General features: G+C 41.8%; 1 protein-coding gene across 3 annotated transcripts in view; it reads right to left on the bottom strand.

Annotated features, from left to right (window-relative positions):
- Positions 1–5,134: 5,134 nt before the first annotated feature.
- NOL4 (nucleolar protein 4) overlaps positions 5,135–16,051 on the bottom strand; it is a 245,823-nt gene continuing 234,906 nt past the window's right edge. For all 3 annotated transcript variants that reach the window (XM_065399159.1, XM_065399160.1, XM_065399161.1), the window contains one exon: positions 5,135–5,328. In XM_065399159.1, coding sequence (XP_065255231.1) covers positions 5,135–5,328 — 194 coding nt within the window. The remainder of the gene's footprint in view (positions 5,329–16,051) is intronic.

Below are 16,051 nucleotides of genomic sequence, written 5' to 3'. Positions count from 1 at the left end.
GCAGAGAGCTCAAAACCACCTCTTCATTCTCCTCCCCCAACATTTGTTCCTGCTACCAAGGAAGCTCAGCTAGAACAGAGAATTGGACTCCAGGACTTTACATACCAGACCTTGCACAGGGCAGTGTGGATGAGTGGATAGGATACTGGATTAAGAGTCGAAAGACCTGGCTTCTCTTCTGGGTTCAGCCACCTCTCTGTGTCTTTGTTTTCTCCTTCCATCTTTTGTTGTGTCCATGTATATTGTAAACTCTCTGGGGCAGGGTTGTCTCTTACTATGTGTTAGCACAGAACCTAGCACAATGGGACCTTTCAGGTCTAGTTCAATATAAATAATAAATCAGCACCACCATATGGTTGAACTGTGCCACCACCCACTTTTTATTAGTGGTATAGTTTTATGTTTTATTAACTTGGTTCTTCTGGACTCAGGGGTTGGAATTCTCTGCTGGGCCCAACAGCTTCTGTAGAATGCCAGCTTTCATTTAAGAAAAAGTTTCTTTCCCTTGTGATTGCCAGGCTAACCTTCCAAAGAAGTTTGCAGTGAAATCTTACCGGAGCTGCTGACAGCCTAAAACAGTACCACTAACTCAGAGGAGTCAATTGCTCCTTCTTTTCAATGGAGCCCTGACACTGAAGCCTAATAACAATGTTTTGTTTAAAAAGTCATCAGCATTTTCACTGGTCCTTATAGCAAAACCATATGGCTCCTCTGGGATTGGGGTGGTGTTTAGGATTGTGGGAACACCCTGAGGAGAGCTCAACCAGCATCTTTTTTCTATTTTGTGGGCTGGAAGGTATTTTTCCTTTTTTCCACGCATGAACAAGTAGATCCTAGTTTACTAGTTCTCATTCAGAAAGTTCTCCAGACATGGTGGGCAGGCAGTAATGGTTTCTGTCTTTGAACCTCTGACAAAGAGTCTAAACACAATAGACACATTTTCTTACCTGCTAATTGATTTTCTGTGGATTATCAGGTGCCCACAAACAAAGCCCATGAAACAGTCAGAGCCAAAGCTTGGAACTGCAGAAGCCACCCAGGGGAATTTCCAGGATATCTGGGAAGGAGGCCTTCTTAGCCTAGGTTTGGTGCGACCCATACCAGGCAGAGCAGACAGCCCATGTTCTTTATTGACTTGAAACAAGCTGGTTATTTATTTACTTGAAACAAGTGTGTAAGAACATGGTGGACTCCTGGCATTTGGGGAGGACACTGAGAGAGAGACAGACAGACAGACAGACAGATGGGTGGTGGATGGGGTTTTGATGAAAGGGATCGGGTCTGTCAGAGAGCAGTTGGATCATCTCTCAGAGCTGCAGAAGGTCAATAAACTAGATGCTTCTCAGCACTCTGCAGTAATTCAGATAATCTGGCACCCATTGCTCTGTGCTTTTACAACCTTGCAGATCTGTGGGAAGAGGGCAAATGTGTTTGACAAACTCCTTTGTCCTGAGGACAGGGAAGACATGCTGAGTACAGGATTTCAAGTCAGGATACCTACTGCAATAACTGGATATAGGGTGGTGAGACTGGGATTCAAAAAGATCCAAGGAAAAGAGGAAACAACATTCTGAATGAGTTTCCTGTGAAGGGACCAATAACCAGGTGAAGAGAGATCTACTTAACCAGGTAGGCTGGAAGTTCTGTTTCCTCAGGAACTGCAAAGCTTTCAGGGACAAGATGCGTCTGAGAGTGGTACTGAGCCCAGGGAACCAGATTCTAGCAAGAAATTTGTATACCCATTATTCACATGCAGAAATGGATGGTGAATTATGACTTGATTAGAACTCCCAGATGGTGGTTTCAGGATTCTTTTGTGAAAGAGGAAGGCTAAACCTGTAGGTGAGTCTGACTGTTCCAAGATGCATACGTTTTTGTAAAAGAATGGGTGAGCTTTTCTCTAGGTTCACCTCTAAGGGCTAAAACTGCTGTAGGAGAATGAGAGACCACCCAGAGTGAATTCTGCTGGGACTTAGCCCAGATGAGTTAGTTTCCAGGTAAGGAATTATAAAACTATCCTCCTTCCTGAAGGCCACCACTATCACGGATATGATTGTAGTGAAATTTTGGGGGAACAACTCAGAATTTAGGTCATATGGGAGACAAGTTGTCCCTCAAAAGAAGTGGGCGTAAGTCTGGAGGGTTTTAAAGAGGGATAGGGACTTGAGCTGTAAGTAATTGAAGGGTTTGATTCCAGCATGTAATGAGTCTGAAAAAGATCCCTGGAGATTCCTGAGGAGGGAACCTGGAGAAGGGGATCTGTGGTGGAGGGGCATGCTTGGTGAGTGTCTATGAGGGATGGGATGGGAGAGAGACCTATGCTCTTCAAAGGGGAGAGAGCAGGAAGGCCTTGAAGGCTCCACTGAGCCACAAAATAGTGCCAATAGTGCTTCTCCCTCAAAAAATAATATCAAATCAAATTAAAAAAAGAATGACTGGGGAAGGGGGTTATAAAGTAAATCCCTTACCTCTTCTTTCTCTGAGCTGTCCCTGACATCCAGTCGAGCTCTGGCTTTAGCATGCTGAGCCCCGCAGTTTTGGTTCATTCCAACTGGCAAACAGCTGGGTGGACAAACTGCTCAGTTGCTGCTTAGCTGAACATTTGAAGCACACCAGCCCTGCAAGAGAAGACTAGGGAAACTGCAGTCCTGGCACCATTACAACCTCCTTCTATATGGAGGGTGAAAAGCTTGCATTAGCTGTGCTCTCTTCCATGGCTCTTATGGTTGAGGACTAAAGACGTTACCTCAGGAAGAGTCACTTGCTACCTCCCTCACTTCGAGGCAGGAAGATGCAGAGGAGTCTGGAGATATTGCCTGAAAACATAAGGGACTAACATCAAATCTCTTGCTCCTGATTGGCCCTTCAATTCCTGACGGACACCAGAGGAGAGGAACAACACACTCTCTACACTGGAAAGCAAAGCCACAGAACATTTTTGAAGAAAACGGCGAGAACATGGTGTTAATTACAGTAGGAGAAAATACATCTATTAAATGATGGGCAGCAATTAACAAGAACATGCTACAGTATTCAGAGTCAATGGCAAGTGCCTTTAAAGGACACTTGATAGATTTTTTTTAAGAACAAATTTTACCAGTTAGATTGTGTTGCCTCAAGCCAGGTTTAAATTGTGAAGCATTAGTGACTTGGACCTCATGATTTATGCACCGCCTCTCTGTGCTCTTATTGAAGAGATTCTTCATTAGAGCAAAGCTCTAGCTAGAATTATCCAAATGGATTTACTCAATATTTTTGAGAACTGAGCTGTGGCGACTCCAACAACTGGCATGGAAGTCCCCTTTTCCTGTTTAAAGAAGACAATGCTGATAACTGATTAGACACTATGTTTGTTTAAACGTTATAATGTTTCACAATCGTTAAACACAGAAATCTGTTTATTTACCCAAACAAAACAGAGGAAATAATTCCAGCCCTCAGTTTTTGAATTTTCATTTAAACTTGTGAACATTAGTTCACAACTTAGATAGATGTTTGTGTATCTATGTACCTCCAAAATACTCATATTTCATAGCCTTTTTCACATTAATATTCACCAACAGTATCACAAAAGTTCTTTTTTTTCTTTTTCGTTTTCTTTACATAACTGTAAGCAATAGTAATTCTAGAAACACTAGAGGGGATAAAAGCATAGCAATGTCCACATTACAAGAAAAAGTGCACATTACTGGGTCACAATCACAGTCATTACTTGGAAAACTCTATGTAACAAGTAGATATAAAATATCACTGATGCCTTCAACTCATTGTCAAAAACTGAATTACATAAAATTTTGTACATGAAATAAGGCAAATTCAGGAATGCACAAGGAACTTGTTATTCAACAAAAGCTAAACAGAACAAATAGTACAGTAAGCATGAACGAAAGTACTTGTCTCTATATATTCAAAAATAAGCTTGCCTTAGTGCACAAAAAAACACCATTAATGTGTATTCAACCTTATAAAATAAGAAATAGGGGATGGGAAAAGTTGGGGAGAGGAGAGAAGAGTTTAATTAAAGTTGCAGCTGCATCCATTTATCATTTTTGTACAGTTTTCAGCTAGGTGTGGGCATTACACAAATCACACCAGAAATGTCAATGGACTTTTTTTCTGTACTTATTTTGTTGAAAGGAATAAATAAATAAATAAATAAACACAAGAGTGCAAATTTTCAGATTGTCACTTGCAACCTCTTAACATTCAATCATCTACATCCAATCGCTACTAAAGGGACTTGTACAAGACAGCAGCAGCGATCACGGAGTTAAATGAGCTAGCTGTAAGAAACCAATTTTTTTAAAATGATATGTCTTTTAAAAAACCCCTCATCTCTATTAACTGCTAATAAAGCTGCAATATATTACAGGATGGAGGTGAGAATGGCATGAATGTAAGGAAATGCATGCTTCCTTTCAAAGTGATTCCAGAGATGACAATTTACAGTACACAAGGGAAGGGTTATCCAGCATCGAGAGTTACTTGTTGTAGAAAGAATATGAAGTTGGGGAGAAGGGCAGGGACAGGGGGTTCTGGAGAGGAAGAGGGGGACTTACAATATCTCCTCAAAGCATTTTTAGGACCAGTGAAAAAGTTTACCAAAGTAAAAATGAAAAATTTTGAATGAAAACAAAAGGTTTTTTCTGTTTTGTTTTTATAAAAATTACATTTTTGAAAATACAAGATCCTTTCCATTGCAATTGTGTCCTGTGGTAACAGGACTTTTGGCAACATTTTGCCATATACTGCAGCTTTAAGTCCAATGAGTCAGTAGCACATTCCACTAATATTGCACTTGGATCTTGAACCAATTTTTACCACCACAGCATCGTCTCTTTCCTCCACTTGTTAGAACGAGTTAACAATCTCTAGCCACTTTTTTGATATTTATGCTGACACACTAAAACAAAAAGCAATAGGCTGGACACATTAAAGTACCTCAGAACTATCGGAGGTCAAAGTTCACTTGAAGCACCTTAACACATCACTTTATGGATCAAGAACAGTGTGGCATTATGGTAATTAACTCTCCTAAAAAGACTGCAGTAATTGAAGCGTCTGCTCTGGGAACTCAAAATGTCATTAGTGGAAACTCCGAGATAAGACTAGGCCAGCATGAAGGTCATGTGACTCAGTTCTGCTGCAAAATAAGGTTTTCCAGTTCATCTGCAGAACGCAATAAAAATGCTGCTGATTCTCGATACCCTGCAACAAGCTGCCGCACTGCATTTATTTCAGTTGGACTCAGTTGGGGTCTAGAGCTTGTACTACTGGAGGATCCGGAGCTGGTTGCTAACTGCCTCTTCATACTGAGATCTGTTGGACCTGGAAATAACAAATGGAAAAAATGGAAGCATTAGGTTTTCCTGCCAGAAAAAAGTTTCACTACGATAGATTTGTAGACACAATTCAAGAGCAACAACAAACTGCTCGCAGCGGTTTATCAGTAAATGGTGAAAAGTAGCAGCTATTCATAGTGAGGGCATGTTGCAGTTCATTTTGATATGTAACAGGGGGGAGGGATAGCTCAGTGGTTTGAGCATTGGCCTGCTAAACCCAGGGTTGTGAGTTCAATCCTTGAGGGGGCCACTTAGGGATCTGGGGCAAAAATCAGTACTTGGTCCTGCTAGTGAAGGCAGGGGGCTGGACTCAATGACCTTTCAAGGTCCCTTCCAGTTCTAGGAGATAGGATATCTCTATTAATTTAATTTATTTATTTATTCACTCCTTGGCTTCTGCTAACATGGCCCAGGGTACGGGATCACTGGTGGTGGAAATGTCAATCTCAAGAGTAAATCTTGTATGTGCAGGGGGCAGAGCTTTCTCAGCAACTGGCCCACATATGGGACTTGCTTCCTGAAGAGATTGGGATAAACACGAAGCTCCAGAACAAAATGCAAAACCAACTTATTTCCAGCCATTCTGCAGTAACTCCAACAGAATCACAGTTTAAGGGGTCAGGGGGAGGGGAGGAACAACTCCCTACTCAGTGGAGGAATGGAAGGAAGGGAGAGAGAGAGAGAAGCTTGATTAAAACAATAATAGATTTGTAAGGCCCTGGAGATGGGAGCGGTAGATAAACAGATGTTAGCAGAAGGGCTAAGAGCTATACCGATTTACATCAGTTGAAGAAACGGCCCTTAATGTTACTTAATACTATTTCCTTTTTGGCAACCCTGAGATAAAGCTACCTGTAGATAATGCCATATTGTTGTGGTCACTGAAGTCAATGGCAAACTTCCCATTGACTTCAGGGAAGCGCAGGCAGAGTCATGCACACAAAAAAAGACTGGTCACACAGAACCTGCACTGTTAAACATTCTCACTTCGAGATCTGGAATTGGTAGCACGAACAGGTGAACTATAAAGACAGCCTAGCCCTCCATTCACATTCACCAGTTTTACATTGGTATGACTGCTTTGTTTTAATAGTTACCCCGATACACCTGGGATGAATGAGAGAAGTAGGCTAGTGAATCTACCTAATGGTCATCATACACGATAGGGCAATGACTATATCACGATGAAGCTCAAAAGGAGAACTCTAAGGAAGTAAAATCTCAACACAGCATACTGAACAAGAGTATACAAATCATAATGTCAGCTTAGCTGAATGGCTGTAAGAAGCCATTAAAGACTTCTATATTTATTGTGCCAGTACTGAAAAGTTGGCCATTGAAATATTGAGGGCATCATGCTCCAGATGAACCTACTTTAATTTTTATGTTCTTCCCTGGACTCTCATTCACGTCACAGCCAAAAACACACAGAAAATATATGGCAGAGGAAAGTTTCTGTAGCAGAACAAATCTTTTTCTGAAATGAGAATGAATGGTTTTGCTCCTCAGCAATCCAGATTTTTAAATAGTTGAATAGAATATTAAATTTATTTCATCAGTAAGTACAAAATGTTGTAATGTTCTCCTTACATTAATGGGCTTTTTCTTGCAGTATTTCAGCACAAGCAGTGAGACATCTCTCAAAGGAAAGCTAGAATTAGGCCTGATGCACAATTGGCATAAATTGGTGTGGTTCCATCAAACCAACAGAAGCTGAGGATCTAGCCCAGTATCTTTAAATGTGCCAATTAACCCCCACAGGGAGATTTTTAACTCCACAGAGTGTATTTTTTCTAAAATCCTAACGGAATCTGGAAGGAAAATTCTATGCCAACTGCAACCAATATCCACACACTGCACATGCAATGGATCATCAAAACTCAGTCAGAATTCACCTGAGTCTAACAAACTAATAACATAAACTGAATGCTGGTACAGAAGATCACTGAAGATGTGGGAGCTCACTCTTTACCCACATCTATACCCAATTGTTCATTTGTGGCATCTCGGTCACCTGGGACTACAGCTCTTCCTGAGGCCCTTTTGATGATCTTGGACACATGTGGGACAGTTACCCCACCTGGTAAGAGAAGAAGAGATGTTAAGGGAAGCAGCTGGATGAGCTGCAGGCTTTGAATCCCACGTATAGAGAGGAGATTGAGCAGAAATTGGTGACCCAGGTTACATCCCGGAAACAGTTTGAAAAATAAAGATGAATCTAGAAGAGTTTTAATGCCCCAAAGAAACCAGACACCCTCCCCTCTTTTCTTTTGCCTTTATTTTAAATGTTCCCATCTTAAGTGAAGTGAATCACCCCGTCCTTGATGTTTGAATCATCTCTTCTTAAAAGGCAGAGCTGAGCCCTGTGCCACTGAAAGCTATAAGCACTAGGCACATAATGTTTTCAAGTCATGGAAAACTTTAGGCACCCAATCAGGATGAAGTTCCATTGTGCTATGTTCTGTACAATCACATACCAAGACTTGGCTCTACCCTGAAAAGTTTACAATCTAAGAAGGAAAGCGACATATGAAGCATAGGAAAAGAAAGATACAATCAAATATATGTTGGGTCTTTTTGGATGACTATAGCTCAGTTAAGGGCCAGCCAGTCCCATCTGTCCTCAGCGTGTCATGGCAGAGGTGGCAGTGTTGCAGGAGAGAGTAGTAGCCTTACAGATCAGTGCAGGGAGCATTGTCTTTGTGTAAGGGGCAGCGTGAAAGCGGGCACAGAGCCACGTGTGTGAGAAACCGATATGAGCAAACAAGGCTGTCATTGGTGGCAGACAACAGCAGGTTTAAGGCAATGTGATAGATGAGAAGGGCAAATAAGGACGGGCAGATTTGTGAGGGGCCCATAGAGGTCAGGAAAAGAAGCTTGAACTTGATGAAACAAAACATGGGGGGAGCTAGTGGAGGAATTCAACATGGGAGAAGATGAGATTGGAGTGTCAGGCAAGCCAGACAGCCTGAGCAGATGCACTGTGTGTGGACTGAGGGGAAAGCTGGGGCAAAGTGTGATCCTCCCAGCTCAGACGAATCCCTACAGATTTCTATCAGGACAATGAAGGAGTTATTTCCGTGCCAGATTACAGCTTTCTGTCCCCAGCCATTTTGAAAATAAGTTGCAAGGATTTATTTTATAAAGGGGAAAGTATTTTTCTTTCACTCTCCTTGTACTCAGAAGGAGCTGAACCACCCTTTTTCTAACTTTCCAAAAAGATCAATTGTACCTTTCAGCACAGCCTAGCGCTGAGGCCAATACAGAGCCACACTGGCCCACGGGAGCTCCAGGAGACACAAGAAAAGTGCCTGCTGCTACCCTTTTGTGGGATGCAGCGTTCTCTCCTCTCCCACCCATGCCGCAGAACAGGGAGGAGTGAGGGAACAGTCTGTGCGTTCCCTTGAATGCAGGAACTGCAGCTGTGCCCAATCCTTACCTGGGTTATGAAATGGGGCTCTTGCACCGTGCCTCCACAGCACACCTGGGTAAGGGCCAGGCACAACTTACCTATAAGAATTTACCGTGGGCCAGAGACCAAAGCTAGGTAATTTCATCCTGAAAGATTCAAGTTTCAGAACATTCTGAATGACTGAAAAGAAAAAGGGCTAGAATGGGAGCGTGTACACAGCCTCATCTATAGCTGTCACTAGCGCTCCCTGGATACTACATATAGTGCAGTGATACTTCCATTTGTGCTAAATCACTATCCACTTCACCACTGCCCCAGTCTGAAAAGAAATGAAGTGGGTATGACACACAGTTTCAACACTGTAAGTGTTACCCACACCTAGTAGTATATGTTAAGAACATCATAACTCATTTGTAGCTTCATTAGTTGTACTGGTTTCTTCGTGAAATAAGGCATAAATGTATCACACACTCTTCACTGTCTCTATTTTTCTGCCTATCCATATGCAATGTCAAATACTCGGAGAGCAACCTGAAGCTTCAGTAATAAGAATTAATCTATACAGATTTATATAAACAGGTGGCTAATTCTAGAAACATAAACCATAATTTATATATAGGGATATATCAGGGATTTAGGCGCCTAAAGTGACAATTGGCACCTGAGTCCTTTTGTGACTCTAATCCTGGGTGTACTCCAGTACTGAGCAGTACCTGTAACTACTGGGCTATAAAATAGGCTCATCTGAGACTTCCTCAATTTGTCCTGTTGAAGCTGTTCCACTGTGGATAAATCATTGGCTCAGGGAGACTGGATCCTGGGTCTCCCACTTCCCCAGTGAGGGCTCTAATCAGCAGGCTACAGTGTAATTGTCATGCTTACTTTCTCTGGCCCAGTGTTACTGCGCTGTGGCTAAATAATGAAAGAATCACAGCTCTGCAACCATTCCTGGGGATTCCTCTCTGCACCCAGCTTCTCTGCAGCTCCTGGGCTGCAATGCAAAAGAGCCTGTCCACTTCCTGATTCGGGGCCTTTCCCCTTGACGGGCCAGGAGGAAAGCAGTGTGGAGTGGACTGATGGGAGTTGTAGTCCCCTGCTTAGCAAATCCATCGTTTATTTCTACGTGCACACGAGTAGGTCTTTTAAAATACTTTTAAATAACTAGTTAATGGGCTGCTTTCATGGACCTTTATCTCCTGAAGCCACCAGTACAAATGATTACATCTGGTGCAAAATGGGCAGCTTAGAGAGAGTTTCTTATACTATTTCCCCCTTCCCTTATGTGGAAATTCATTTCTTAATAACCTTATGTTCTCTATTAACCTGGCACTGTGCCTGGCACTCCCTTTCATTAAAAGGAAATAATAATCTGCATTTTTTGCAATGAACCTTTCCATTTAAATTTCCCCTCGAGTATACCAGGCCTGCACCTTTTGGAATACCCTGGCCTGTCACAGAGTATTTCATGACAATGAAAAAATCTTGATATGCAAGGATGATCAGCTTGCACAGTAACTTTGGTCTGTGGCAGTGTGCAAACAAAGATTAAGCACGTACTGGACACCTGAAGACAGGGTCTGTATTTTTTGTTGCTTAGTACACACTTTTATAAATCAAGACTGCTACCTATCATTTTCACCATAGCACAGCTTCTTAAGCAGTGAATTAGACAAAGTGTTCAGACAGATTTTTCTGAGGGCCACAGTGAGACTGATGGATTTACATTTTAACTTTAAAGTTAGGGAGTCATTCCAATTACATTCACCTCATTTCTTTTGCAAAGCTTAATGGTTCTAGTTTAACTAAATCATTAAAATATTAAACCCTAGGAATCCTCTCTTCATGCACTAAACAATCATTTATCAGATTAGCTGCTGAATAAATCTGATATTAAATACGCTGTTGGACAAACGACTTTACTGTAAACTGCAAGATCTATAAGTGAACTAATTATTGCCTCATACACTATTCACTGGCAAGGTCAATTATTTAAAATTCCAGTGTCAGATGTATGATATGACCAATGATAATATAAACACTGATGGCTCATGAGTGGGAACACCATATGTGAGTTGCCTCAGCAATAATCTCTTCAGAATTGCACACTACCAGTGGGTAACTACCAATGTGATAGTTAATAGCCTGCTGAAAGCAAATAATGCTCTAATACATTTAACATAGACTCTCAAATTGGTCGTTATTATTGTAGGCAATAATTATAACAGCAATACCTCATTAAAAAAGACTGACATGCGTTTAAGCGTGTGTTAAGATGTCAAATTACTTTACCCCATGACAATTAACCAACTTTTTTTCATCTATCAAGGTGCAAAAGGCAATGGCATTTAGCTATAACAAAGGCACGTTCCCAAGAAGCAGGGACACTGTCCATACCTTGAAATCTATTATGCATAGTCTTTTTACTGTGTAATTTTTATTCAAATATTTTTCTTCAAGTGCCACTGCAAGTGGTTAACATGCATTCGGATTGTTTCATATCCCATTCCAATAAAATTAGACTTTAATAGTTGTTTTCTATTTATGTTATTTTTTCCAAGTGAGCATTATTTATTATGATTAGAAGTATGATTTATTATTTTATTTTGCATCTACCATGTTTCTCCTCTTCCTCTCTCTCAAAAGAGGGCAGATATGTGCGAAGCAATAATTCTCAGTGCTGGGACATCTCAGGCCAGGGTAACAGACACTAATGAATTGGGCTAAGTCTTTTTTCTCCATTCTGCTTCCTTTCCCTCCCTCAATTGCATGGGAAACAAAACACTCAGCTAATTCAGTTAATGGAAACACAGCTTTGTAGCTTGAGGACGGAAAAGTTAGAAAAGAAAGATGTCTGTAACTATTCACCATCATGCATTTTCAAGTGACAAGCACAAGACACCTTGCTTGGAGATGGAGGTGATGACTGAGGCCCACCAGTGTCTGCCCCTGCCATCACAGGAAATCATCATGTGGAATACACCAACCTCATCCTAATAGATGATCCCTGCTGTACTATGCCGATAAAGGTGCAAAATAATGTACCCTTCCGTTATACCCTGTCAGAGACATTTCTTCCTGATTCCAAATGTGGTAGTCAGTTTAATTTTGAGCATGCCAGCCTGAATCACCATACATAAGGATGGTGGGGTCCATACAAAGTAGAAAAGAACAAGCGTATTGGAAAACTGTTTCCATCGCTCTCAGTAAGAGGAAGGAAGGATGATCATAAGACGGAAGTCTGTCGATAATATAGGGAGTCAGGAGACTCCCAGCTCTGCTATAGAGCTGGCCAAGTTACTTAACTTCTCTGAACCTTATTTTTCTCTTTTGTAAAATGGGGCGAATAATACTTGCCCAAGCTCTTGCCCCGTCCCACAACCCTGCATTTCTTCCCTTTCCCCCCACACCTCCCAATCCTTACCTCACACATCTAAGTCAGGCTACTTCCTCCTTTCGTTCCTCACTGTCTGGATGCCAACACGGGGAGCATTTGAAAGCACAGGAAAGACAGTCTTCCTGCTTTCAGTTCCTGTGCCTGGCAGCACAACAGATCCCACCAGCCAGGACAAGCAAATACATGGAAAGTCCTGCTCAGCCCCTACAGCCTTGGTCTGGTGCATGCTCAGTCACACTGTGGGGACGGCGCATGCCCAGTCCAATTGGCAAGTCAGAATCTGAGGGGATGGAGCGTGCTCAGTGCAGACAGAATCTTTGGAGAATTTAGCTGCCAAACTCTAACAACCTCGCCCGAGCATGCGTGAACTGAAATTTTTCAGAGGCACAGAACCCAGTCAAATCTGGGTTAATTTTCATGGGGATGGCAAGAGGCACGTTCCTGACACCAGGATGACACCCCCTTACCAAATGTCAAGCCCCTGCTCCAAAGAATGGAGGCGCTAGAGCTTCTCATTGAAACAGCTTGAGATTTTTTTTAATGTGGGAAAAAGAATGTGTTTTACCCCTGATCTTTTTCTCGGAAATGGCTGAACTGTTTTAGCTGAAACTTCCCCAAAAAATTCAGCCTGAGGTGGTCACTTGACATGGAAAATTTCTGCTCATACAGTTTAAGTTTGGCAAACAACTGAAAACAGGATTGCGTTATGAAAAGTGTGGGGAAACATTAACTATAGTCATTGCTACCTGTGCTACCTATAACAATAGTATTGTTTGTTGCAATGAATATAGGGCCTTATGCGCCCATTCTAGGGTTGTTGCCAGGTAGGGAAGTAAACTCAGATTGTCCCTTACACTAAGGCCCCTTTATACTGCTCTGGCAGTGTAAATGGGTTTTAACATGTGGTTATATTACATCTACTCCTACTTCAAGGCCCCTTTATATGACTACAGTCAGTCTGCAGAATTTTTCTATTCAGTTGCATGGTAGGGAAATGTGTCCCCTAAAAGTCTGGAGGGTTCAACCTCCTAAAATTGCAGTGCCCCTTTCATCCATGTGGGGTTTAGGGACGTAGGAAAACCAAAGGCAATCTGCTTGGAGGCTTCTATACTGCTCTGCTTCCTCATGACAGCCTGACTCATACAGGGGCTGTCAGGGTCTCTGCCAACCCAGAGAGCTTCCAGGGAGAGGGAGAAGCCATACATGTTATTGCAGACTCCATGTAAAAGAAGTTGAACTGATTTACCCTGCAGGTTTGAGGTGGGGAGAGAGAATTTGGCACTTTGTGCCTAATTCCTTTCCTGTTCTGCCCTCTCCAATTCCCTATGTAAAACCGAGGTGCCTCTTGTTCAAGCTGCTGCAGCCCCATCCTCCCTTTCCTTGCCCATCCTTGCCTTTTATGCTGAGCAGTTTCATGGCTCCCCCCCTACACTTGTATAAGGAACTAATTACGATTCTATCATTAGACATGTGGAAGCACAGGCTGAGGAGGCAAGCACAGCACAGCAGGGTATAGACGGGTCCCTGATGAGCAGTGGGGCATGAGTAATTGGGTCAGGGGATGCCTCGATTTGAAGGATGGGATCAGAGAAGGGAGGAAATTTACAGGGCAGGAGGCAACCAAATTAAACGAGTTACGTCATATAAAATACACATGCGATAATTAAATGAGTTACGTCATATAAAATACACATGTCGATTTGACTATTAGATAAGAGAGCTAATTGGAGACAGTAATTACATTACTGTAGGGAAATGTCCAGAAATAGATATTCAAGCCATGAGTTTTTATCCAGCTTTTGCAAAAGGCTTTATTTTGTAGCAGATACAGATGACAGTATGTGTCTATACACCATCCTGAATAAAGTGTGGGCTTGTTTTTACACTGTCAGAACATTTGTAAACAAGGCAAGAATGTCAGATGGGGATTACTGAATTCAGAAGAAAATGCTTTTTCAAAATGAAGACTTCTTTAGTAAAGGAAACAATCAACAAGCAAATTCTGCTCTACAGAGAGGGCACACACTAACCCTTCCCAATGTACTCATGTAAACGCTAAAAGACAGCAGTGCAGCTCCCTGCAAAAAAGAGCCATTGGAGCAGAGGAACAATTGCCCACAACTTCCCTTTGGGCTCTTTTGGAAAGAATAGCGCCACTCCAGAGCAGTCCCATCCACCCCAATTAGTGCCCATAAACAAGCCAACAAACTCTCATAGTTAACTGTATCAAACGTTGGTGACAGATCTAATCATCACAGGCACTCTATCTTCTTCCATTGCCAGGAGGAGACCATAAACTAATGCAGTCAGTGCAGTTTTTACCCTACATAAATGCCTATAATCAGATTGACTGCAATCAAGGAAATCTAAGGAATCAAGAAAGTGCCAGAGTTGCCTTGCCGCAACCTGCTCAATTACCTTTCCTAAAGAGGAAGAGCTCTGAATGGCCCAAAAGCATGTCTCTCTCAGCAACAGAAGTTTATCCAATAAAAGATATTACCTTACCCACTTGGTCTCTCTAATTTCCTAAAGGCAGCAGATGGGACTCAGGCCAATAGTTAGCCAGATTGTCAACATCAAGTGTTGGTTTCTGAACTTTGGTGTATTGTTCTTGTTGGTAAGAGGAATACAGAAAAGGAGCTGGATTAAACAATTTTTCTCACCAGCTGACTCATGCAGGGGATCCTGAGGTAAGTAATAAGCTGAGAACAAATTCTAATAATTTTCAGCAAAAGGGGTGGGCACACTTGTGCAATCTTCGGATTATGTACCAGTCTGGGCCCAAGTGGGGAAATGGTTTGATAGTCATCAGGGCAGAGGGGTGAATGGCTGACCAGCTTCTGGTGCAAGATACACAGTGGTAGTGGGGCCATGGATGTTGATGACTCAGTGGGCAGATGGTAAACCTTCATGTGGGACTGCAGAACCCTTGCCTCAGGCAACACAGGAATACACCACAAAGAGGCTGCAGTACTCCAGTGAATTTAATAATGCTTGGTTTCTTGGGTCTATTAGTTGTGCAGTGTCAGGAAAGCTCCAACCATTGATTCTCCTACAAGGCCCATTATGGTCCCTAATTGTGGCATACCACTTGGCACTCACAAATTAAAGATACAAAGAAATTAAAAAGAAGTTCACCATCACAGTTGCTAGCCAAAGTAACCACTCTTTAGGATTGACAATAGTATCTAATTTTTTTAATTGCATACTGAAATGAAATAGAATACTTCTGACATAGCTGTGCAATTCAATGAAATATGGAAACAACAGCAATGTATTTTATTATAAACTGTGTGAAGAAAAAAGCACAGTTCAAAAATCCCCTGTTGTAGTTAACCAGGACCTGGCATTATGTAAAGTGTAACAGGACAACACCGATGGCCTCTGTTGAGTAGTTAAGATATGGATAACTGTTTAGAGGCCCAATTCTGCTCCTATTTAAGTCAATGTCAAAACGCCCACTGACTTCAGCAGTGGAAGCTGGATCTGTTCTCATGTGCCCACAATTTAAAAATACATTGCGAAAGTGAACAGCATTTTCTCAAGAAAACTAGTTTCCAGGGATGTCTTATACTTATAAAAATATTTTCTCAGAGAACCTTTTCAGCATCTTAAACACATCTTCTGTGCACATGGAAACAATTACAACTGCAATTTTCCAGCTTTGAGTTAAGAGTTTTGACAGCTAAAATATTGTCATTTTAAAGACTTTCAAAAACTCAGTTTAAGTCAGTCTCCAACGTTAGAGACAGAGGAATATTTTCTTCTGGTCCCAGGGACACCACATTCAGGCTCACTGTTGCAGCCCTGATAACAGCGGTAACAGTTTGAAAACTCTCAAGAAAACTAATTAGCATAGAAAAAACTGAGGACGAGACTGAACAGTTAATTTCTTGCAAAACT

Source organism: Emys orbicularis, chromosome 2, assembly GCF_028017835.1.
Source record: "Emys orbicularis isolate rEmyOrb1 chromosome 2, rEmyOrb1.hap1, whole genome shotgun sequence".
Taxonomy (NCBI): Eukaryota; Metazoa; Chordata; order Testudines; family Emydidae; genus Emys; species Emys orbicularis.
Note: the sequence above shows the minus strand (reverse complement) of the source record. Positions and strands in the feature narration are given on the sequence as shown.